Source organism: Tauraco erythrolophus, chromosome 7, assembly GCF_009769465.1.
Source record: "Tauraco erythrolophus isolate bTauEry1 chromosome 7, bTauEry1.pri, whole genome shotgun sequence".
Lineage (NCBI taxonomy): Eukaryota > Metazoa > Chordata > Aves > Musophagiformes > Musophagidae > Tauraco > Tauraco erythrolophus.
In genome coordinates, this window is record NC_141471.1 from 29,201,562 (window position 1) to 29,227,957 (window position 26,396).

The following is a 26,396-nucleotide window of genomic DNA, read 5'->3' on the forward strand; positions in this document are numbered from 1 at the left end:
CCCATAAACTTTGTGGTTATTCTTTCCACAGTGGCTTGCATGCAAGACTTGCCCAGCTCTTCAAGTCCTTAAGTGTTTCTATGAAACTAACATCAATTAAAATTCTTCACTTGCATATAAAAAGTGGGATATTATTAGTGTTATTTAGCATAGCTAACTTGTATATATGGAAAAATTACTATAAAATACTAAAATTTAAATTTAATAAACTCTGATGGGAACTTGTCAATGAGAACTCTTCTGTGGAGAGTTTACCACTTGACAGAAGAAAAGCTGTTGTACTTGGGAACAGAAACCTCCACTGGATGGAATATTCCAGGTTTTTGAACCATTGGATGGACAGGCAGAGCTTCTAAATCTTTTCTACCCCCATGTGTCTGATCGTTGTCACTGCTAAAATTAAGCAGCAAGAAGCTTAATTTATAGATATGTAGGAATAATACAGCAGATATACAAAAGATGTTTAAACAGCAGTTATGGGCTATTTATCACAGGGCTATTGAGGAAGCAGGGAAATGCCTGGGAACTGGCACAACACTAATAGCAAAAGTAGACTTCCACTTGTGTAAAACACTGGAGTAGGACTTCTAATTTTATTTTTTTTTTTAAATCTCTTTGTGTTAACTCAAATGTTAATATATACTTGGGAGTAACATTTTTGAAAACGTCATCTTGTTTTCAACAACACGGACACATATTTCCTGAGTGGCAGAAGACAAAAATCAGCTCTTTGATAGTTGCCTGAAAAAGAATCAGTTCCGACAGAAATTCATGATAATATTTAAACTTTTTTTCACCATCCTATATGGCTGAAGATCTTAGTATTATTTATATTTCAAACGTGAGATTGGAAGAAGTTTTTTACTTTTTACATATTTGTCACACTGATTCAAATTAAGTAATGATTTCTCCATGTGTATAATATAAGAATATATTTGCTTTGTAAAATATAAGCCTTTAATGCTCTCCTGAAACAACTTCACGCACCTCTGCCATCTTCTTATCCAAGTTATCAGTTCTTTCTTTTTCAAGAGAAGACCTAATCAACTAGTCCACATTCTTTCTCCTATTGTCCACTGCCCCACTTCTTCCTCTCTCTCTTAATCCCTTATCCTGGCAATTCTTATCAGATTTTCATTTTACTCCTCCTCCTTTGCCAGTAATCCTGTAATTTTCTATTTGTTTGGGTTTTTTTTCCCTGTTCTTTATTTTTCTTAACTCTTCATGGCCATTCCAACATGCATTTGACCTCATTTTGCTCTCCCATTTTTGCTGAGTCTTTCTCCTGTCTGTAACTTCTAAAATAAAACAATGCATTGCCTGAAACAATTACCTCGGATGGCTTTCTGTCGACTTCACCTTTTCCCAATTTTGGCTGTGTACACTCCACTCAGCTCTTCTGAGGTCACTATTAATGATGTGACTGAATCTCAGGACTCCTTCCCTCTCTGCAGCCTGTGACATTATTGATCATACTGTGACTCTGAAATCTTGTCCTCTCTTGACTCTCCATCTTTTCTTGTTTTCTTCTCTGAATCACTGCCAGTTCCTTAACCTTTCTTTCAGCTCTGGGAGATCTCCATCCTAGCTTTCTCTTTCAACAGATATCCCACCAGGCTCTATTTTTGCTTCTTATTATTCTACTCGTGTTTTCTTAGGTGATCTCTTGCGATTGCATCAATGTGACTGTCGTCTCTACAATGAAAGTTCACCGCTTTCCATTACATGTATCTAGATTCCCCTTGAGACTAAAACATTGAAGTCGAGATGACCTTCCTGAGTTCTTTCTATGATTTTATCAGCCTGTCTTTGTATCCTTTCCTGGCATTCCCCTTTACTGCTATTTTGAATACAGTTAGGGGCATCCATTGGGCACTCATCTATCATCTTATCTTGTATCTTACTGTGCAGTTCATTGTTCCAAGCTGACGATGCCATTTTCAGTTGTCACACATCTCTTTCTCTCAGAAGTTCTTTCATACATGTCTTTCAGGCTTTCTTCTAGGAAACTATCCCCAAAATAGACTGTAAAAAAAACTACATAGACTTCCTTTGAAGTTATCTCAAATCTTTCACGATGCATTCAGGAAATCGAGCATTCTTATTGGTCTGCAGCATTTTCAGTGGGGAGTGCTCTTTCTAATTTATTTGTAGATTTGTAAATATGCTGTGTGCTACATTTTGCAGTATACATATCTAGTCTATACTAAATACATACTCTAACTTCACTCTTGCTCCCTTCTTGTTTTTTCCTTCAATTTCTCTTACAAATATTACAAGCTCTTTTACTTTAAGAACTGCCTCTCTGGGTGTTCACAGTAATCAGTACAATATCCCATGACACAACAAATAATATTAATTATTTTTTTTAACTCTATTCACATGACACTGATGAGATTTCCAAAAGCACTTATTCTCCCTGGACACCTGTAGCAGCATACACACAACAATAAAACTCAGCGTGAAATAATGTGAAGGCAAAAAGGGGCTTAAGCTCAAAGCTGTCAGACGGTTTGAGGCATTAATACTGTGGCTTGTCAACCCATTTCATCACATTAAAATAATGTAAAAATATAGTTTGAAAACCAAACCTATGCAGTATTGCACACTTCAGGCCAATTAACATCTTTTCACAATCAGGATTTCACCCCTATTCTTAGGAAAGTGAGGCAGATGATAGAGATTCCCACTGCTGCTAGTCAGAGCTGTGTATATCAGGAGAGGAAAAGGAGATGGATAAGTACTTATGTTCCATGTATACACAATGCCAGGCATAATAGGATCATGATTAACCACTAGGTCACTCAGGTACTATGACAGTAAACACCAAAACCAGTTCAATTAAAGACAGTTAGGCAATATTTTAAGTTTAATTCCTTAAAGGTGTGAAAATAGCAGGCCATTTCACATCAGCATATTCTAATTTTATATAAAACTGAAAAAAAACCAAACTCAAGCCCACTGGATTGTATAATTTACAAATCACTTCAAGAGAGTTCAGTGTGAAAGGTGATATGAAAGTGCAAGTCGTTAACCACTGTTGCAGCTGACTGAGCGTTTTGTTTATTCTCTAACCAGATTCTGCTTCAGCAGTCTGTACCACAACTAATTAACTATAATGCTTTATAATTGTATAAACAGAATATATAATAGATCTGTATGAAATATAATTAATTCTGCCCTTAAGGGAAGCTTTTGTAAGTCAAACCATGTGCTGTTTGAGAACTGCCTCTTTATATCCGCCCGTATAAGGCAGGTATATTTCCCTGTTAGCAGAGCTCAGGGAACATTCTAGAAAATAATGTTCGTTAAGGCTGGCCAGATGTTTTCTTGCAGGACTGACTACTGGGAGCCCCATCTCTGAAGCTGACATGGTTGCAGCTGCCTCTGCTCCTTCCTTTACGCAGTCCGCAGTGAGGAAAGGGGCTTCGGTACAGAAATTTGTTTGGTTTTAAGAAACATCGAGCTCACTTGCTGTTGTCATGCCATAGTTACTTGTTTAATCTTGAGTTTTGCTGGCCTTGCTTTTCTGTATTTTTGTGTGTATGAAATTCTAGGCTCGACTCCATCATTGCTACTGGACCTGCAAGACCAGAACAAAACCCCAAACAAACATGAAGATTTTGTTTCTGGATTATGACCCACTAGTAAGCACAGCCCGATGCGGTTGGAGGATTGCCGTTCTCCCACCTGGTGTTTGATGTGCTTATTCTTCCTGTGAGGAAAAAAAACCAAACATGGAGGAGCTCAGGAGCCCTGGGGGATCAGACACCTGATTTCATTAGATGACAGCCTGCTTCCTTGAAGTGACAGAACAGGCAACATCCATCTTTAAGACCCATTCAAGCAAAGGTGTGGAAGTGCCATGTCACCTTATGCGGAGACCGGAGCTCTGTGTGTTCAAGGCTGTGGCTGGTAGAGAAGTCTAGAAGAGCTTAGTCTCTTAGAGAAGTCTAGAGAAGGCTTAACAGAGCTGATTCAATCCGGTGAAAGACTCCACTAGACTGTTTTCAGAGAAAACCTGCCATTATAAGATGCTAATCAGAGCCAGCAGCCATCCAAGCATCCCAAGACGGGAAATTCCCATCTACTCTGCTGATGGTCTAGTTGGAGATCCATTTCCAAGGACCGCTGTGCCTTGAGGCATTGGTTCACGCTTTGGATATTTCAAATGTATGTAATAAAAGAAGTTAATATGAAGAGAAGTTGTTTGCTGAAAGAAAGGAAGAGAAAAGAAAGAAAGAGGAAAAAAAGAAAGAGTGAGCAACGATTAGAAGCCTTCTTGACCTAGTAAGCCTAGTAACCACTTGGCCGAAAGGGAGGCACTCCTCTGGAATGATAATAACACCCTTCCTCAAGCCTGACACACCACTGGGAGAATTATCTTTGCATGGCGGCCTAGATCCTTCTCACTGATAAAGCTGCTGTAGGAGAAGTATTTGGCAGAACTGTTGCCATATACACAAACAGAGGAGCTGACTCTCCTGACCTCACAGGCTTGGTATGGGGAGTAGTCTGTATCAGCTTTTGTGCCCTCCAGATCAACTCTACAGGCCACCTATGTAACTTGTAGAACAAAACACACAATATCCTTGGGGAGCTTTGAGGTGGTTGTATTAACTGGTTTCCAAACCTACTGAGGTATCATTTTTAAGGTAACAAACTTTTTCTTCTTCCATTGCTTCCACATCCACTTCTGAATTCAGAGCTGTCTTCCATCCCCATGCGAGCTAAGAAGTCACAAAAAAAATATTGTTTTTTCTCCTCTTTCCAAAATTAAGAGATACAGCTTCTTCTACCCTTGCATGATCAACTGTGATTCTTACTCCCTTTCTCTATACTTCTTATGATGAGTTATCTCGCATAATGTTTTTTTTCCAAACATGTTTCCTGTTTAACATTCCCTTTCATTTAACAGAGATACAGTGTCTGCTGGAAGAGCCAAAGCCATAACTTGGTACTATAGGAGAAGGTCTTCCCCTTGACATGTTTTGTCTTGGGCTTATCATAACTAAACAATTACATCAAAGAGTTTGGTTTCTACATGATGACACTGATTTCAGCTATTTATTTGAACGTAGTAGTTCTGTCTTCCACCAGTAGTGGTTACACTATATCTCAAGCATCAAGGATGTGTGCCTACATCTACCTGGCTGGCCAGTCCAAGTTTGCACATGACAAGCTCGGAAAGAATTTCTTCAAGTAATGCATGGGCTTTTTGTCATTTAAGACCATGAAGAATCTGAAGAAATTATCCAAAAGATGTACTTCATTGGAACTGCTCAGATCTCTTAAAGAAAGAACTCTCTTTATGGGCAAATAACGCATATAGATAGATTTGCCAAAAAACACTTTTCTTTCCAAAGACTCATAAATCTCAGGTTACTCTTGAGAGTATTAAATGTTGCAATAATGCTTTTCTTGCTTACAGGCAAGACTATAAGAGCTCCGACTGGTAGCGATTCCATAATTATGTTTGATTACAGACATGCTCCTATTGTACCGATGCAAAGGGGTTATTTGTTGTCTTCTATCTGTCTCCCGGATTCCACCGGAGACCAAGAGCATGCCGTGCCAGCATACACAGCTTACTCAGCTGCCTTCCTCAGAGCTTCGTCACTAAAGTGTAGCATTTAATAGCAGGACCTGCGATAGCTGGGCGTGCAAAACCTTTCATGGAACTGTAATTAAAACACTGTGCAACTACATCAGTGATGGCCACTTTCTAAGAGGATCCTGAATTGCAGCAACTCCTGAAGGCTTGGTCTTGCAAATAAAGCTTTACTTTGCAGTGCAGGGGCTAAAGTTATTATATTACCATTACAGCAAGAACCAAAAGACAAAGAGATATAAAGAAAAACTATCTCCATAACATTGTCCATCCTTTCTACTACTACAGAACTTAAAAAACAAAAAGCTCCATTAAGTCAAGTAGCCCTCCCTCTGTCAATGAACAAGAACAACAAAAAAAATCATGCCTTACAATTTATTTTCCAGTGCTTTGTTTATTTTGTATTAAATGACTCATGGAATAAGGTTTCCACCTCTCCCCGTGGGAGATTATTCCAGCTGCTGAGACCTACGAGCAGTTCCCTTTCCTTTGTCTCTATGATGCCTAAGTTTTGCATTCTATTTTAGTTTGAATTTCCTTTGTAGCTTTTGCATCCCACATCCCCAAACCTGCTTTTAAATGCAATTAAGGCCATGACAGGAACCCACAAACCCAAGGAAACATGCAAACGCATCATATATTTCACTTAAATACTGTGCCACCTCAACGGTAGGCTTTCAAACTAACTGCATGCTTCCTTGTTTTTACAGGTTTGTTCCTTAGTGTTATGTAAATGCACTTTTATTGTATGTAAATCAGCATTAGGTGAACTGTTAAAGCCTGTTTTATAGCTGTCACACCAACAAACCACATTTACAAGTAAATATTTATTCTACAGGCAAATATATTACCTGCCTGGAAAGAATAATTATTTCCAGCATAGCATCTCAGTGCTGTGACTCTGCTCTGGCCCCATAACCTGTTGTATGCACAGAAGCTCTCAAAATGTAACATCTTTATTAAGAGCGCATGGCTTATAGAGTAGCAAACCCTAAAATTCTTTAAACAACGTGGCTCTCTAATACATTTACTCTTATTCTTCTTACCAGGCTGCAGAATCTATTTAACAAGAGAATATTCTCCTGCTCTGAAGATGTACAGACAGCGTGTTTACTTCCCAGTAGTGGTTGTGGAGTCCATTGTGTCACTCAACAACATCTCATTTGGCTGGTAAAGGAATGGTGGTGACAAGCTCCAAATAAAGTTCAGTGTGTGCTGTTTGTTGTGCCTGGAAAGAAAGATGGTGGTGAACAAGGCTTTACTTGTGAGAAAAAGTAAAGTAGGATAAATAGACAAGTAGAAGAAATCCAGAGAAGGACTGTCTGAAATGGAGGCTGGAGTTCCTACGCTGTTAGATTTGCCTTTGAAATCAGTATTGTCAAAATGAACCCTTTTTAACACTAGAACAAACCCGACAGCTAGCGTGCTGGTAGGGGCATTCTTGGCTAATGCAGTTCAAAAAGAACAACAAGAAAACAGATATAGATCAAATCAAGAAATCTTAATGGAAAGATGTCAGGGACTTTACTATCAGACATGTATAACTGTTTTAATGGATCATAATGGCTTCAAATCTACCTCGTTAAGGGGACACTGCTCATTTAAAAAGTAAAATGCCATATAAATCAAAGTACTATAAAGCACATTTGTGCTTTCCTAACATCCTTAGCAAGGTAACTGCTTACATGCAATGGTGCCTTTTCTTTCATTTATTATATTTGGTATGATTAGTAATAAATATAACAATATAAGTATCTTCAAATTGCTACTGGTATTTGCTTACTGTTTCTATCTTTTCCATTCAAGGTACTGTTGCTGTCTGTACTTAACATAAAGTACCCAAGCTACCCTGAAAACATAATACTTTTCTTCACAAATGGTTTTATGATGTAGTAGGAGGGTGTTTTAAAAATATGAAGAATTATTTTTACGATGTCCTTGCAAAATGGAGTGTTGCATTATTTAGCTATTATTATTGTGTCGTGGTTTTAGGCTGATCCAGCAACTAAAACTCACACAGTCTCTCCTTCTCCAGTAAAGTAGAGAGGAGAGGGAGAAAAAAAAAACAAAGGGACTGAGGGTTGAGACAAGAACAGAGGGAGCACCCACCAACCATGGTCCTGGGCAAAACAGGCAGAGCTTTTCTCAAAGCAAAACAGCTTATTAATGATTACTTAGAAGGACAAAGGGAAACAAAAACCGATTACTTGAGAGGACAGAAAGAAACAAAACCAGATCTTAAAACCGACACCTTCCCCCCCCCCTTTCCTTTTCCTCCCGGCTCTACCTCCTCTCCCCAGCAGCACAGGGGGCAGGGACTGGGGGAGTGCAGGTCAGTTCATTCCGTGCTGTTACTGCTGCTTCTTTCTTAAAGGAGAAGGAGTCCTTACACCCTTTTCCCCTGCTCCAATGGATCCCCTACCCACGAGGAAAAATCCACAAACTTCTTCAGCGTGAGTCCAGCCCACTGGAAACAATCCTTCCCCACAGATTGCTCCGGTGTGGGCTTTACCACAGTCTCGGGTACTTAGGGAGCTGTAGCCACTCGCTCCGGCGTGGGTCGTCACGCAGACTCCAGATGCCTCTCTGCCTTGCCGTGCACCCCAACACGACCATCCTCAGGCTCAGGCATCTTCTCCCCACGGGCTGCGAGTGGGTCTCTGCTCCACCGGGGCCGTCCTGGTTGCAGGGGGGCCGCCTGCTATCTCACCATCAGCCGCAGGGGAAACTCGGCTCCGGCACCTCCTCCTGCTCCATCCTCACTGACCTGGTGTCGATGCAGCTGTTTCTCTCAGATCTCAGTCCTCTCCAGGTGAACTCAGCCCAGTGGGCACACCGGGAGTGGGGTGCCCCCGAGTTCCCCAGCTGGCTCCGCCGTCGCCCTTCTCCGTGGGCGGCGCCGGCCCGACGCAGGCAGCTGCCCGGCCGGGAGCCAGGGAGCGGGGGCAGTGCCCTCCTCCCTTCTCTGCTCGATCCTGGGCGAAGCACCTTTTCCGGTCCCTTTGTCCTGACTTAAATAGGGCAATTCGCAGAGGCGCCCTATTGGCTCAACCCCGAGGGGGATGGCAGTCTGATCCGGTGGCCAGAACTAAGCCTAACCCGGTTCCAAAACCGGGGAGGTCGCAGGGAGCAAAACCCCTCTCCTGCCACCAGAACCACCCCCCCCCTCCACATCAAACCATGACATATTGATATTTTACAGACAAGACACTGGCAAGAGAAATTAAGGTAAAAACCACTAGAAGTGTCCATTGCTTTTTGATACCTCAGGTTATCAGAATACTTAGCATTTTACACTGTTTCATTAATTTAATGCACCATATCAATCAGCTTCACTTTGGTGTTCAGCAACCCCACAAATTTGGCCTCAAGCATTCTCATACCGATCGCCTAGAAATGGAATAAAGGGAAAACAAACCTGCAAAAGTCTTCAACTGCTCCTGCAGTTGGACTCAGGCTTGAAAGGACTTGGGCTTAGTCCCAGCTGTGCCAATTGTTGGGGTTTTTTTTGCCAGATGATGAACTGGGAAATGGAGATGGAGACAGTGATTGAGTCAAGTGACTAAACTCAAAACAGCAACGTAGGGCAGGGTTGCAGGCTGGAGAAAACTCAGCTTCTCACGGGGTACGGTCTGACTTGGTTAACTTGTTAGCTAAAGGGAAGTGTTGAATGGAATTATCTGTACCACAGGATAGAAAGAAAAACTTCAGATTGAATGAGGAGCCTGGAAAGAAGAAGGACTGGTGATTTTAGCTGCAAGTTGAATGTTTGCCTTTATGTTAAACTAAATGCCTAAGGAATACATAATTCAAAAGTCCCAAGTGGTTGGCCTATTTTCCTGAAGAAGAGAAGGGGATGTAGCAGCAGGTCTGATTCCAGATGAGATAAGATTTTGTTATAACAAAAGTAACAGTTAATGGGCTGGTTTAAGTGAGTTATTCAGTATCTCAGAAAAGCTTCTGGCAGAGAGGAAAAAAAGACAATTACCCAAAATGGTATTCAATTTTCTTAAGGGAAAATCTTACTGTTCTTATTCTGTAGTTTCCTGGCTTGTTCATCACACAGTCCTCACTCATAGCGACAATCCTGTGCACTGAATGAAATACAAGTAGCATTTGACTAAAAAGACAGCACTATAATACCATTTTGCTGAAATTAGACGCTAAACTTAATTCTAAAATTTTCCAGTTTGTGAGTATTCATACAAACTAATTTGACCTTATACAAATACTGTTTGACTTCACAGGTCTAACATTCTGTTACTTATTGCCTTTTCCCTATCTCCAGGAAAACAAAGACATGAGGAAAGGAAATCTAACACTTGACCACATGTTTGGCCCTAGATCGAATGATCAGCAATATGAAGGCAAGTCCTCACAACCCTCACAAGTATGGTTGCTGGAACATAACTTGAGCATGTAGAGACTTGAAAGTCATCTTGAGTTGGAAGCGCTGCAAGTGGCACTGAATGGGGAGACAGGGGTTTTGCTCGCCTCTACATGCCCCATTTTGGCTCCTGCTCTTCTTTATTCTCTGTGCCTGAACCCTGGCCCTCCTACCCCATTCCCAAATACTTTCCTTCTTTTTTGTATTTTTTTTAATGACTTATCCCATTTCTCACTCCTCTGCATTTCACCCAGACTTCTCAACTCCAACCTCTTCTCCTGTGACCATCAACAAAACCAGCAGTGGGAATAATGACTTTGTATCAGCAGCCCTGGAGAATTCAAGGGCACAGTTGCAAAGTAAGTCCCAAGCAGCCTGCGGACAGGGAGCGCTCAGCTGATCTGAGGAGATCATATCTGTGCCATCGAACATTTTGGAGCCGTGAGAAGATGGAGTGTGCTTGATGAAGGCAGTGTTCAGCTGTCAAAAAAACTTGTAGTAAAAAATTCCATATATTTTTTTTTTCCCATGACTGGCTTGTTCTAGCTAGAACTTTTTTTTTAAAGGCAAAACAGGCCAAAAACTAAACCAACACACCCACAGCTTGAGCTAGACATTTTCTAGGAAAATTTGCCACTCCTCCTTCAGCAGAGCTACTCAGAGGCAGAAAGCAGCATTTCACATGGGGGCCCTAACAGCAGGTGGTGCTTCCATTCCTGCCTAGGGATCCTGCAAGTACACAGCAGCAAGCTTATTTTAGACCCAGTTTCATTATTTCAGAGCTGCACCTTGGGTTGTTTGGGGTTCTTCTAGTCTTTGGCCACGCCTAATGCTTTCTGGTAATCTCTTCCAGAATATTATCGGGATGTAAGTACTTTATCTTGTTATTTCTCTCTTCCCAAATGTAATATTCTCAATCGTATATTCATTACAAGTAAGTGAAATACAGGGAATAGATCTGAAGATATGTGAAGATAAATGCACCCTTTCTCATTACTATTTTGTGTTAGGCGCTGTGTGAAAACCTCAGAGACAGTCACAAAGGTCTTGTTTCTAAATGGAATGGGCAAAGGGCAGCAAAGAAAAGATAGACAGAGGGAGATAAGAGAGAAATAAAAATAATAAAACGAGCAGGTAGACACACTGGGAGCAGAGTATTGACAACCTTACGCCCAGGTAAGTGCCTAGAAACAAAAGATATGTCCAGATTTGAAGAGTTTTTCCTCTCTAAAACCTTGAAGTAGGAAAAAAAATAAGGATTAGGAGTGCACCATGCCCAGTGAATGCCTAAACCTTCTTGGTTTCTATGGCTTATGGCACTCAAGTAAACCTGTTTCTGCCCTCGAGAGATGAACCCATTAGTACTTGATAATAGTAGGAGAGATGTGTGTAGCTTTGCTCCACACTTGCCTGTTGTTGCCGCACTCCTTGAGTTCACTCCCTTGCTCCCACGCTCTTGCTGTGATGTATAATTTCCACTGCTTTCAGGATGCCTCTCCCAGAAGCTGTGCTATGGATGCCCGTGTCTCCCCAGAGGATTCGACTTTCAGAAATACCCGTTACCTCCAGTGTAAACCCCCTTAAGCACATGCTATCTGAGAAGGTAGCTTCTTAAAATGGCAGTAAGAAGTAAAAAATTCCTCTTGCATGGCTTTTGAGAATTTGTCTCAAGGTATTTAAGGCAAACATGGGTTTTTCAAGGACATGAAGATTCTGACAGGAGCTCGGATTTTGCTTCGCTTTCTCTGTTCTATCTTCTCCTGAATATTACAGGGCAATGGTATTCCCTGAGGGAAGTACTCTGAAACCTAGACCAAAAACATAATGAAAAATTCAGCAGTTGGCATACCAGTCTAAAATAAGGAAGACTACTTTCTTCTCTCCTGAAATCACTGTTTCCTGGGCACATGGCACAGTGCTGTTATACTATGTATAGGTATGCTAATTCTAGTTAAGACAGGGATGAAGATGGAAATAACTTTAGGGAAGTGAAGTGTATCCAGTACAGCTGTTGATGTGTCTGGTAATGGTTTGACTGGAAGTGGCCCTTTTCTTTGCTTGCTTTGAAGGTTACACAGGCAATGTGTTGGTTCAGTTCAGACTGTAAGGTGGTGGCACAGTCTCCACTTTGTTTGGAGGGGAGGACTTGCTACTGGTATTCTACACTGCCGTGTCTATGGTTTGGGGGGTTGTTTTTGTTTTGGGGCTTGTGGGATTTTCTTTGTTTTTTTGGTCAATAAGGTATTACTGTATCAGCAATGCTATATGACAAAGTTACAGATATAGGAAAATGTGCTTACTGTTTAAAACACTACTGATATTAGTGTGGGCAGACTACTTCTACAGGTGAATGCTTTCCAGCCATTTTGATCCCAGTGCAGTGAAGCAGAAAAAATAAACTAGATAGACTTCATAAACTGTGATTAAGCGCAGCACAAAATCCTTGGGGGAAAAGTCTCTATATCACAGTTATACAAACAAATTTGGCTCACGCTAGCAGAAAAAAAAAAAAAAAAAAGACTAGACTGATGGAAAAATACATGGTTGCTGATTTTTCTTAAAATTAATTTATACAAGTGGCTTTGTTGCCCAAGCACACGTTCATGTGGATGTGAGGTGTATTATTCCAACCCTTTCTGTAACATAACCGCGGTGACTGTGTCACATGGTGCTAGTGCAAACAAAGTCTCGTTAACAGCCCATGAATAGATGCATTTTCCTAGAATACAGTTTCTCACTGGGACTATCAGCTGATTCCTGCGCTACCAGGGGATAAGGACACGTATACGACAGCTTCGGAAGTATAGAGGAAGTGCAGTAACCTGAAAAGTGCTACAAGACAATTACAAGTGTTCATCATATAATCAAAAAGTGTACAAGGGATGTAGTTAATTCTGTGACACTTTTGCTCGATTACCGATTGACCAGAAGGCGGTATCTTATATAGCAGAATATAGCTTGTTAAACACCAACCATTCTGCTTCTGATTATATTCCATGTCCTTTTTGTTCTCTTATAGCCTGCATTTTGAATCCGAGAGGCCATTACACTGAGCTGGCTTCCTCCACGAAGCAAGATCCACTGCATTTTTCCTTCTCCTCCATTAGCATCCTCTTTGCCTCAGATCCAACATAAACACAGCCCTCTTGAAGGACTGAGCTCAACTATCTATCTTATAGTCATTTATTTTCTTAGCTATTAAGCTACTCATCTTGATCTTTATTTTCTTTCTGTCCCATTGTCTCGCGTTATCTAGTGGGACCTGTTTTTCCTAGAACAAACGCACTTTTCTTATTATCACTGTAAAACTTTTTATTCTCCTCTTGATACTCTCTGAAGCGTGTTTTTGGACAAACATTAGGAAAAAAAATTCATATAAATTCCATATACACTTACATGAAATGATGAAACTACACTTAATTTGAAGAACATCTTCATCTTTCAGCAAGACGCAAATTATTGTAAAGGCTTGACAGTCACATACAATGTATGGGAATAAACTCCGTTGCAGGTAATTTTGGCTCTGTTTCTGAGCCTTCCCTGCATGGGAGTGGAGGAAACGAGTTAGAGGTGGAGAGTCTTCTGGGATTAGGGGTAGCACAACACTTGGTTCTGAGCACCTGCTCTCGAGTCAGCATTAAGTCAGCATCTTTGTGAAGTCAGCTGTGAACTCAAGAGCGCACCTCGGTACCTGACTGCACAGCCGCCCCGGGGCCCGCTGTCCTCCCTCTCCACCGCTCACCAGTACAGGCCAGTACTCCCAGTCTACTTAGCCCCGCAGGCTCGGGCATCCCACCGCAGCGCCTCCTGGAGCACCCCCCGGCGCCAGCGGCGCAGGCCCCCTTTACCGGCCGCTTGCGCACCCCTGCGCTGGGCGGACCGGGCGGAGGCCGCTACCCTGAGCCTGCTCGGCACGGCGGCCCCGGGCCGGCCAGGCCGCCTCCGGCCGCTCCGACCGCCAACCGCCGGGCCGCGGGACGGCTCCTCTCGCCCCGCGCCGGCCCGCCGCCTCCGCGGGGCGGCCACGGTCCGACAGCGCCCCGGCCACGTGCCCGCGGGAGCCGCCGCGCCCGCCCGCGCCGCCCCCAGCGGGCAGCACGCCCCTCCGGCGGCTGCCACATCCCACTTCCCGCAGCCGGCCGCCCCCGCCGGCGGGCCCGCCCCGCAGCACCGCCCCGCCCCCCCAGCGCCGCCCTCTCATTGGTTGAGAACCGAGAGCGACGGCGCCGCTGGGCAATGGTACCCGAGCTGGCGCGGTGGTGGTGCCCAATAGGCGCGCGTGCCTGCCGCCCCTGCCCGTCGCGGCCGGGCGTCGGGGCTGCGCGTTGCCATTCGGAGGCAGGGCGGCGCGCGGAGCGGATGGTGCGGGCCGCGGCTCCCGGGCGCTGGCGGGGCCAGGAGAAGGAGCCGGCTGCGGGCGCCTCACCATCTCCCCATCCAACCCCCTCCGGCTGCGTGCGGCCTCGTCGCGCCCCACCGCCGACCGCCCTGAGCCGGCAGCGCTGTACGATGTGAGCGGCCGCGGGGCTCGGCAGCGCCCCCGGTGCCCACGACGCTCGGGCGGGCAGCGATGGCCAGAGCCTGGCGTGGGAGCAGCCGCCGTCGTCGATAGGAAGCGCCGGGGGCAGCTGGGCAGGCGGCGAGGAGACTCCCTCGGGCCGTGAAGCGCTTGTCCCGCCCCCTCCCCCCCCCCCCCCTTCCTCCCTCCCTCTCCCCCCCCGCGGCCGGTGCATGCGGGGTGCCGGGGGTCGCGCTCGGGCCCCCCGCAGCCGCCGGAGCGAGTGACCCGCTGGGTCCTGCGCATCCCTACCATGTCCTCCTCGTCCAGCTCCTCGCAGACCCCCCCATCCCACCACCAGCCCCCGCCGCAGAGGATGAGGCGCGGCGCCGCCGGGTCCCCTACTGCCGGCGGCGGCACGGCCGGGGGCCCCGGTAACGGCGCTGGGGGAGGCGCGGCGGGGACCAGCCGGCTGCTCCAGCCCATCCGAGCGACTGTCCCGTACCAGCTCCTGCGGGGCAACCAGCACAGCCCGACCCGGTCCCCCTCCGCCTCGGTGGGCAGCAATACCGGGCCGGGGGGCGGCGGCGGGGGTCGCGGCGGAGGCAGCCCGCCGCCGCCCGGCGCGGCGACGCCGCCGTTGGCGGCGGGAGGCGGCGCGGCGGAGCCGGGCAGGGTGAAGGGCAGGCAGCGGCGCTCGCCGGAGAGCGGCGGCAGCAGGAGGAGCAGCTCACCTGAGAGACGGAGCCCCAGCTCTCCGGTGTACAGAGGTAAAGCACCGGGACAAAACCGGCGTCCCGCTTCCCTGCCCCCCGGGGGGGTGCTGGCCGGGCCGGGGCAGCGCTGCCTTCGGGCACCGCCGCCCCCCCCGCCCCGGTGTGGGGGGTGCGCCCTGCCCTTCCCCCGGGCCAGCGGGTGTGGGAGCCCGGGGGGCTGCCGGCCCGGCGGGAGCAGCCCCACTGGAGTGGGCGGGGGGGGAAGGGGAGGGTGCGCCCTAAAACACCCTTTTCTCACCCCGGGAGCGGGGCAGGTGCCGTGCCCGAGTTTGCCCTGCCAACAGGGCAACCGAGCGGGGTACAGCACCTCGTCTCGCCGCGGGGAGAGGGGCGAGCCCTTCGGAGGGCGAGGTGGAGATCCAGCTTGGGAAAAACAGCCCTGTCCTTCCCCCCGGCGCCGCCTGCCAGCGCCGGCCTCGGGAGGAAGTGCCTCCCCAGCGGAGCGGGGGCGAGCCCCGCCGCCCTCGGGGGGCCGCCGGTGGCTCCCCCAGCCCGACCCCTCCGCCCAGGGGAGCAGCCGGGGGCTCCGACGACAGTGCTCCTGCTCCTTCCTGCTCTTGAGCCCGGGCTCTGGAAGTGGAGGTGTGCAACAGAGGGACGAGTCTAAATTAACCCACTTCCCTGTCTACAGGTGTAATTATTCAGTACGGGTCTTTAATGGGTTAGGTGTATGTCTGGGGTGTCGCAACCCAGTTCTTAAGTGTGTGTTAAAACCGAGCCTCAAACGCTCTTTCTTTCTGCAGAGCTCAGTTTCTTAAAGACTTGCATTTTTATAACATCATCACATATTTTAACCTAAGTTTTCAAGCATAGACTCCAAAACAAAAAGGAAATTCCCATCTCGAGATGCTTAAAAACAAATAACAGTCTGCCTCCTTGTGATGTTTAATACTGAATCCTTGAGACTGTAAAAAAAAAAAACCCAAACCCTAATCTAGCCAAAATAGGCCTGTAAAGTTTAAAATGTAAAATTGATTCCCAGCAAGTCCAACTTAACCTGCGTCAGGTTGTCTGTTAAATTACTGAATGTGTTAAAGTGGCAGTGGCCATCTTACCACCCCCTCCCTCCCCCCTTCCCTCTTCACTTTAGCAGTTGAATGAATAAGACTAAATGCACTTTTTATGTTATCCTGCTGTAGCTATCAGGTATCATACATCATCTCTTTCTGGGGATGTTTTATGTGGTTCAATACACCCCTCACTTGTTCTGTCCCTTCCTTAAGTCTTACTGTGTCTCATTTCTGTGGCAAATTGTGGTCTGTGTTGGTTGCCAACGTGTTTTGTAGCAGTGGAATGTGTTACCTTCTCCTTACCTTTACCCCCCCCTTCAGTTTTAATGTGTAGTAAAACCTTACAACCTGTAGTATTTGTAATTTCGGCCAATCTCTGTCGTCAAAACGGTCCTAGGACATGGGCAGCATTTTATAAATGAGCAAAATGTCACTGCCAGTTACGCATGGAGTTAATTTACCCTGCACAGTATTTGTGCTTATGCAGATGACCAAATTGGTTGGGTTATGATCTGAACAGAGATACTTCATAACTTATTTCTCAAAAAGATCATCTATTTATGCTGAAGTTTTTGCATGCTTGAAAATGGAACTGAGCTTCAGTGGTTCTGCTTCATTCAAGCTCGATTTAAAAATTTAAAGATCATATTTTTCCGACTGTATGAAATAGTAAATGTAGGTTTCCTCTCTTCCTCCTGCTTTAACCTTTGGAAAATGCTAATGGGAAGCTAGGCAAAACAACAACAAAAAAGGATGCGTATGAATAGTGATGCTGCTGCTGATGAATACTATAAATTATTTTATTATGGGAACCTGGAGCAAAACATTGTAGTGGTGCAGTGTGTGAAGGTCTGCGCTTAAGGTGTATTGAAGAGGGAAGAATGTGGGCAGTACCTGTGAGCAAGGAAAAATACTGCAAAGCTGTGAAGTATTTCATTATTACATACAAATTTTTTGTTGGAGGGGAGACTTTAATTTCAGAAAGTGGTTTCAGTCTTCTTCATCTGTGGGCTATTTTAGCCTTAATAAATCAGACTATAAATTAGTACTGAATGACTTTTCCATCATTAAACTTGTTTGAGCTTGCCTCACGGTGAACTGCGTTAGCACCGTACACGGCTTGATTCGGTTTAATGAGTGCAATGTATAAAATCATAAATGGTCGGTCAAGAAATGCACCCTGTAATCTGTATGCGCTGCGAGGAATTTGTTCCCCCTCCTCCAGGTCAAGCCAGCTGCTGCTGCAGAAGCTGACATCCTCTAGCAAATCCTGAATGAATGAATGAAAACAACGTGATCGCCCTAATAATGACCACAATCTCACACGTCAACAGCTTTATTTTACCGAAATACAGGCACCATTTTCTAGCAGGCAAGGGTAATAAGATACCCTATTTCTTCAAGTCTTGCAGATCAGAAAAGGTTACAAAAAAAAAAAACCAAAACCTAGAGCTGTTTTTACACAATCTGGAATATAGTTGCATGCCACAGGGCAGGATTTTGTCTTTGTTTCCCTGCTTGTTCTTAGTACACATTTTAGTACACGATGTATGGATACTGAAAATGATGTTTGTAGTCTATACGGTGATGGTAGTATATAGAAAATTGATTGCTGAACCGGAGGACTGCTGCAGTAATAATGGAGGACTTGTAAAAAAAAAAAAAAGATTCTGTTTTCAAACATGGACCATCTTGCTGCAGCTTGTTAAACAATATGCTACTCCAGCTATTTATAGTTGTTATCAGTATGCAAGTCTTGGGGAAGCGACCTAAGTTTTTTTTGTCAGTTTTTCAAAACCATTTCCCACTGCTGTAAAATGTGAGCATAGGCTCTAGGTATAATCCTGTTGTTTTTCTCACCAGTGCAGGAGATCTGTTTGCCTTTGGCTCTGCAGTCTGACTTGGATCGTTTCACGAATATGCCTGTGCTGGAGACTGCTTGTGATTATGACGGATAGATGTTTTTCTCTTCTTAAGACACCTGCCCCTTCCCCACCTCCTTTCAGCCTTTTCCAGTATAGATTCCTTGAATTGGCTATCCTACTAAGCCATTTTGTTGTGGATATTGTAGTGATTTACCAGAGGTTCTTTTTGTAAAGGGGATTTCTGTGAAAATGCTCCAGCTTTGAGCCTCTACAGGTCAGAGCGACTACTGTTGCAGGCGTTGACATCACTACTACATGAATGAAAACGGCATGTTCAGTTTCTTCTCCCATCATCATCATCATCATTTTCTCTCCTTTCTGGGATGCTGTAAATGTTTTTGTTCTGCAGCAAAACCCTGTGTGTTTAGAACTGAAACTTTAAGAAACTGATGATGTGTTCTTTAAGCAAATTTGGGGATTTGTAGCTGTCAGGAAACCACCGATGCCAATATTTGTATTTGGTTAGTGTTGATGCCGAATAGATGAGAAATCAGGAATGCTATATAGTAATTTCAAGGTGCTAAAAAAGGAAAAATGGGGGTAAAAAAACTTGGTATCGTAGGATAAACCTGCAATGTGTGAGTCTCCTCCTTCCTCCTTTAGAAAAAAACCCATGTTTATTCCTTACTAGTAGATATGTTTTTATAGCCTATATTCATGTTTTGGAGAGTTGGCAATATAAAAAGTGTCTGGTTGAATGTAACAACACATGGTTTTCTTAGAGGGAATATATCTGATACATCTCCGATTGCATGAATGTAATGTCAACAGATGTGAAGCTGGGTGGTTTATGACAAAGGACATTCCAATACTAATCCAAAAACACCCCTTGAACAGGTAAAACAAAACGTATTGCTTGAGAACACTTGTGTTTTACGCAAAAAAAAAGCAAGTTGTTTTCTTTCTTGCCTTACCTGAATAAAATCAGTAGTTTCTGTTATTATGTAAAGTAGCTTGTATAAATATGAGAGTGGGTTTCCTGTTTAGTTTGTTTTTTCACATAGTACATGATGTTTTGTATACAAAGAGGGTGTAAATGACTTCTGTATGATTCAAGCTCAAAGTTTCTTTCATCAAATGCTTGGATTTATTTAATGTTAACTCTGGTGGCACTGTAATATTACACTCCATATTTTTCTAACTTTCAATTACATAGTTTATAGTACAGACGTTTTTCCATATCAGTTCTAGAGGCAAAGTTTAGTTTTTAGGACATCTGAAAAATATTGTAATCAATTTGGCTGTTAAGGGTTCCCAGTGTCTTTTACTTCCCAAAATAACTTGTGGAGCATTGCCAACATTAGTAAGAGAACAGAATTAAAAAAGATGTAAAACAACCGCATAACTCAGTTCTGAGTAATAAGTACGTATATCTGTTGTTATGCTAGTAGATAAAAGGCTAGTGGAGTGAGGAGTGGAGTAAGACAGACAATATTGCTGATCTCTCGACTTGTAAGGGATATCAGTATTTAAAAAAACAAAATTCAGACTTCAAAAGGCAGAACTATTTTAATCTCCTGGATTCAAGCCATCCAATATTTTGGCATCACAAGTATTTATACCAGAGATCAAGAAGATCTTTCCTTTATTTCTAACAAAAGTAGGTAAGGAAGTAATTTTTGTGACGCTTCCTATTTCCTGATGCGTGATTAGTAGCAGTATTCCCATAACTGCATGGCCAAGCCAGTTTTACTGCAGCTTCGTCCCTCTCTCTTCCCAAAATGACTTTCACTGCATTATAATAATGTGAAATATGGTGAAATAAAAGACACTGGCTAATGTTGAACCAGTTGTCTTGAACTTAAAGGCATTTTAGTTAAACATTTTAACATCGCTTTAAATGAGAATAGTATATTAGATGTCCTTAATAAATACGTTCTGTAAGACAAATTAATTGAGCTTCTTTCAGGTGTTAACTGCAGGAAAGAAAAATGGGAAGGTATTTTCTTCACTGAACTTGAATGGTATTGTAGCAAGGCATTAGGTATTAAGAAAACACCCCCCTGGCCCCTGGAAAAAGTAACTTATGAAGTATATGTGTATATCTATTTTATATCACTACTGACCTTTAGTTCTTATTCTTTGGATGTAAGCAAGTATTATGTGTTACATATGGCCAAACTGGAGTTACTTGCCAACATCAGTGCATGGTAAAGCAGTGGCAGTGAAATTTTGTTTTCTGAGATTCATAGTTCCTCTTTTTTGTCCTTTTCTTTCCCATGGTCGTGGGGTGAATGGAGGTTCTTAAAAATGTATCTTAAAATGCAAGGAGAGTAGATCAAAGGACTGTATCTTAGAATCTGACAAAAAAGTCAGTGTTTGCTAAGTATAGACTGACACAGAATGAGTTCTTGAGCTTTGCTATATTGCTAAAATTCACAGTGGAAAGCTGGTTATTTTTAAAACAGGGTTTATGCTACTACTCTAGATATCATCATGAAACAAAAAAAGGTAACTGATGCAATAATTCTGAAATTTCAGTTCGACCTGGACTTGAAAGCTGTCGTTATAACAGTGCAAAACCTGTTGGAAATAAAGTATTTGCTCCTCAATGTTTCAGTTTAAGTGAATGTTTGAAATACTTTCTTTTTATCAGACTTCATGAGTTGAGTAACTATCTTCATCTGAGGAAGATGATAGTTTTTTTCCCCCACAGTGAAAAATGAAAATTCCTGTTTAAATCAGTTGGCAATATCTTCAGTAGAGAAAAGTATTGCCAACAGTTGACACAATGGTTAGTTCTCCATGCATATAGCCAAGAAAAGTTGTTAATATTAGTAAGGTTTAAACATCAACTAGCGTTTTTTGAAAAGTATCTTTTATTGATGGAAAAAAGGACCCTGTAGTAAAGACACATAACTGGAAAATTTTGCTCAAGACTTGAGATAGTTAACTGTGTTAATTATCATCATCTTGCTTTAATGTTGGTAGTTACATGCATTGAGTCTCACTTTCAATGCTGCCTCCTATGTAAACCTGTAGTGCCTAAACAATGGCTTAAGGCGTTTTCAGGCAAGAAGAATAATATTTACATCTCTTCATTAGAAGGGATACATCTACAGCAATTTACCCGTCTGAGATTATCCTCTTTTCCTTTGTGTTACCGTTTTTAAGGTGTGGGCAACTGCAAAATGAAGAGAATCAAAGATTGGAGTGAAGGAAAATGAGTGTTCTTGATAATCTAATTCTTAGATTTTGAGTGTGTATTTACTTCTTTCCCCAAATTAGATTTTTCTTCAGTTATGCTTTAATTTTTTCATCTCCTGATTTGACTCTGAGGGTTATCACCACTAACTCATATTATGGCTATTTTTGAATCAGAAATTAAATGCTAAAGCTTGAAAATAGCTGATGGATATTGAAAGGGAACACAATTCGAGACTTCTGCAGTATGGATACTACACAGAGTATCATGATACAGTGTGTAGTATCAGTCCTTTTGAATGGCAAGTCAATCTCTCTAGCTCTTTATTTTTCTGAAGCTAGAACCTTATCCATGGAAACATTCACCCATGGTTGAAACTGAAATATATGCTCTCTCAGGAACCCTTTCCTGCTTTTCCAGCTGTGTGAGTATAGACTTAGGACCAGAGCTATTCCCTTACATGGTCCCCTTGGACTGTCTGGTGATGACTCTGCTCAGACTATGTCTTCTGCTCCTACTAAGACAGAAGAGGGCATGTAGCTACCAGAAGCTTATCTTGGGGAAGGAAACTCAGCCAGGCCAAGTGGTGCCATGCTAGGGAGTGCCCTCAGCCTTCTGTCTCTGGCCTTGTCATACTGTCTCTGCCCTGGTCCTGTTCATCACCTTCCCTGTTTCTTTGGTATCTGCACCACTTCTTATTTGCTGCTGTATCCTACCAAGCTATTGACTATCACCCTGTTGAAAACAGATGAGCTTTGTCTGACGTGGGGGTGGGAAAAAACCCAGAAGGTGTGGGTGCCTACCCTCAAGTGATAACTGTTTTCTGCACAAACAATTTGTAAATAGGGATTAACCTAACCATTTGGTGTTGGGTCAATGGAAGATGGTTTTGATGGAAAATTTTCATTTTTCATAGTAGTAGACCTCTTAATTAGCTTTCTGTATTAGATATTGCTGTTTTGGAGACAATATATACTTCCCAGTAGGTCATAAAATGTTACAAGCTTGGGTTTTGAAACCTTAATGCAAGATACTGTATTGGTTAGACCTTATTTAGTGTTGCATGTGCCCTCACAATAAACAATAACACAGGTGTTGGTGTTTATAAGGATTTAACTTTCACTGCTGCTAGTGTTAAATGGAGGAGTAGCTGTTTGCAATGGATATAGTTTTTTGAATCCAATACAAATGAGTGATTAACAACACTGGTTCTTACATGCCACTTGTTTCGTACAACCTGAAACTAGTTTTACCCAAACTGTGTTTTGTTTCCTCTTTAGGAATAATGTGTCTCTTATTTTGCTCATAAGAGTGGTAACTAAGAATAGTACGATAGCAGTTCCATCATGGTTTTTGAATAATCTAAAATCCTCTATAGAGTATTTTCTTCTCACTCTGCCTTAAGATAGTCTAAACTGGAATAATAATTTGTGCCCTATTCCTTGAACAGTGCAAGTCACTTGTTTCAACAAGGTTCGCTTCATCCTCCTTTCCTACGGTCTTACCCCAGGCATTAAGCAAGGAGCTTAGTTGTAGACATGCTTCTGAATTTGAGGAATTAACACTCATATCTAACTGGCTTGACTGGTCATTGCAAGATCACTGGCGTTCATACTACAAACTTGACATTTGTTTCTGTAACTATATGAATTTTAATATTGTTTTAGTATAAATCAGTCTTTTGGAAATGTTTTCTGTAACAGTAACCACTCAGTTGTGAACCGCCTAAGTGTGTGGCAAAATGGGTGTTGTCATATCATGTGCCTTTTAATCTCAGGTGTTTTGGTGTGCAGTGCCTATTTTGGAATTCTGATAGAAATACTTTGTGAAGGTTGTCTAGCTGGATTACCTGTATATCTATATTTTTTTTAAAAAGGCTTCATGGTTAGGAAAAAACTAAACATTTTAATATAGGTGCTTAGTCTGCCGTACTTAAAAAAAAAAAACAAACTAAACTGATAATTTGTTGACATCTGTCAGCATTTGGAAACCAAACTGTGATTTGGAAGTAAAGTGTTCCTGCCAGAAAACAAATTCTGGTTATTCAGTACTCAATCACTAGCTAATTCTGTTAATCCTAGTTTGCAGAAATTAACCCATAAATATAAAGCCCACTTCTTCAAAGTATGAGGTGCAGTCAGCCATTGGCTATTTGGGAGCAGATTACCTAAGTGCAGATATAAATGCCTAGGTGTGTGAGCATATGGCTTCCAAGGATAACAGTACGGTTGCTTTCATTAGATGAAGCACTGTACCTGTGCTGGATCAGAAATGTTGCTGGATAAACCTTGAAAATTTTGCATCGTGTTGCCAGAAGTCAGGCCACTGACACTCAGCGTCGAGGAGCTGGCAAGTGGCTCTACAAGACCTGTGGGTCTCTCTGAGTGTTTAACGTGGTCTCAGTGCCGCTGCTTCTGCACGTGGTGGCAGAGCTCATTAGGCCAGTAGGACTAGAAGATGCTGACGATTATAGCAGGTATCAGAGTGGTGTGGTCTGTGCTCTGGAAGGGTTTGGTGAATGTAGTTCTCACACATGGAGTCAGCTGAAATTCAGTGCTGCATGTCAGCTAGTCAGTCTTACTGGAGTCTGGAGTGCTGGAAAGTACATTGCAAAACCCAAGTGGCTTTGCAGTGTTGACTGTGCAGTTAAGCGTTGTACCTCTGTATCCAGTATGTCATATATAATTCAAAAAACCTTTCTGTTATACATGGTATCTTAACTTTCTCTTATTCAAAGTAATGGAGAGTTGACTTGCTCACTAAAAATTAAACCCAGATTTATGCTGAGTGTCCCGGAACAGACTTTGAGCAGCGTGACTCTAAAAATACCAGCTAACTGCTGAAGAATGCAGAATAAGACTTAGGTTTACACAGTAGTTGGGAAGCTGCCAGGTTAAAGGAGAAGCTGCCTTCACAGAAGTAAATTTCAGTCAAGGTCTTCAAATTTTCATTCTTAACTGATAACTGTATTTGCTTAATTGTGGCAGTTCATAGTGGAATACCCTTACACATCCTTTCTCTCATACTCTGATTTCTCTGGTATTTCACCTTCAGTGGCTCCTTTGTTGTACCTGGTACCTTGCCCTGAATAATCATCTTTGCAATGTTTAATTTCCCCACAAACAAATCATAACATACATTTGAAATATTTGATGTTCTCTTCAAGGGGACCAAGAAAGCCGTAATCTGATGGAGAAAGATTTCTCATGTAATTAATGTAATTAACTCATGCCATATTCAAAAGTAATGTATGTTTGAGAAATATCCATACAAGGAAATGACTGGAGAGGTATTCAACCTAGGAAGTTATCCACGCTGAAGATCCAAATAACCTTTGGGCATTACTGTAAAAAGAGAGAGACTTGTGTGTTCAAACCGAGTTGTGTATTGAAGTGTGCAGTCCATATATTGTTTAAAATATTAATTTTGTGCAACTATTGTATACATACAATTATAGAATCATAGAATGGTTAGAGTTGGAAGGGACCTCAAAGATCATCTAGTTCCAACCCCCCTGCCATGGGCAGGACACCCTCCACTACACCAGGTTGCTCAACATCTGCCTTAATTTCTTCCAAAGAAGGAACTAGCCTATTAAGATTATTAGAGTCTTGTGATTTTATTTGGTGGTGTATGTAACCTTTAATACAAAGTTGGAAGATGCAGGGAGATCTTTTCATTGCAAGAATTGTAGTAGAAACTCAGTTTGGCTGCGTTGAAAATAGGAATTACCAAGTCTGACAACTCAAAATCTGGGAGAAGCGGAAGAAATGTTATATGTTTTCTACAGCTAGGCCTTTTTTAATCATGCAAATTTACATGCATATACAGGAAACCAAAAACTGCTGCATAGAGGTGTCTTCTAAAATTCATAAATCTGGAGTAAAGTTTCAGATTTCAGAAGGAAATAGCTTGATAATCTGGCTAAACAGGGTTGCTCTGACTTGAATACAGAGGGAATCTGTTTTAATGAAAAATGTTAACACTATTGGAATCTTTCAGACATCAGAAAAACTCCAAGATGTGATCCGATTGTATGGACAGTTATCTGAAAAAGGCTACTAGGAATAAGCGGAGACCCTGCAAGAAACAGCAGGAAGAACTGAGAAAAGAATGTCACATTATCAATCAAAAAGTGAAGAGCTGAGAACTGTTAAAACCCAAACAGACTTGGACTTTGCATGCTTTAAGACAGGCAATAGAAACATGCAATTAGAAAAATAAGGAAAAAGTGGTTGCAGCCATTTGGTACCAAGAAAAAAGAGACTAAGGATGATCTGAGATTGATTTGCTGGAATGTATGGTTTCGAAATCAAGTTCAAGGAATAGTTGCAAAAATATCAGAGGAGATAGCACAGATATTTATGCAATGCTTTGTGCTCACCAGGATGACATGTAAGTAATCAACTTTCAATAAGGGCAGTGATTTTTAACCCAGGAAGGAAAAGGAAAAAAAAGGAAATCTTAAGGGAGATAAATACTTTAAACTACTTTATCGCAGTTTTAACTACGATAAATACAGGTTACATATTTTAATGAAGTCAATGCAGTGATCTCCATTGCAGGATTCTAGAAAAGCCTACTCAGAAGTTCACGCTTACCTTCAACTTTCTAAGGCAATCTCCTGAATAGGAGATGATACCATTTGAGAACAGATACCCAAGTATAGCAGGGATGATGCTGATTTTTTTAAAACGTGAAGAGTTTTGAGTTCAGTTCTAAAATGTATTGATCTGTTGGTCTAATATCAGCTATAGGTGAAACTTCAGAAGACGTTCTAAGGGATGGTGGAAAGCAGCGAGAAATGTTAAAAGTGCAAAATGAGCTTTCCAAATCGTGTCGTGCTAACCTGGTGGTTTGGTAAGAGAACTGATTTTTGTAGAGGGGAAATAGATCTTATCTGCTTAGGCAAATTTTAAAATTAGTGTGATGAAACCGTTGATGAATTTTGAGATGTTTAATTAGTATGCAGGAAGATTATGCAAGAAGAGTTGAAGGACCTTGGGAATTGAAATAATAATTTTAAAAAGAGAGATTTAAAAGT

At 42.6% G+C, this 26,396-nt stretch overlaps 1 protein-coding gene across 1 annotated transcript in view; it reads left to right on the top strand.

The window, feature by feature from the left end:
* The first annotated feature begins 14,809 nt into the window (after window positions 1–14,809).
* GLCCI1 (glucocorticoid induced 1) overlaps window positions 14,810–26,396 on the top strand; it is a 63,720-nt gene continuing 52,133 nt past the window's right edge. Inside the window, 1 exon segment of the mRNA XM_086614695.1 lies at window positions 14,810–15,266. Within this exon segment, the coding sequence (XP_086470821.1) occupies window positions 14,810–15,266 (457 nt within the window).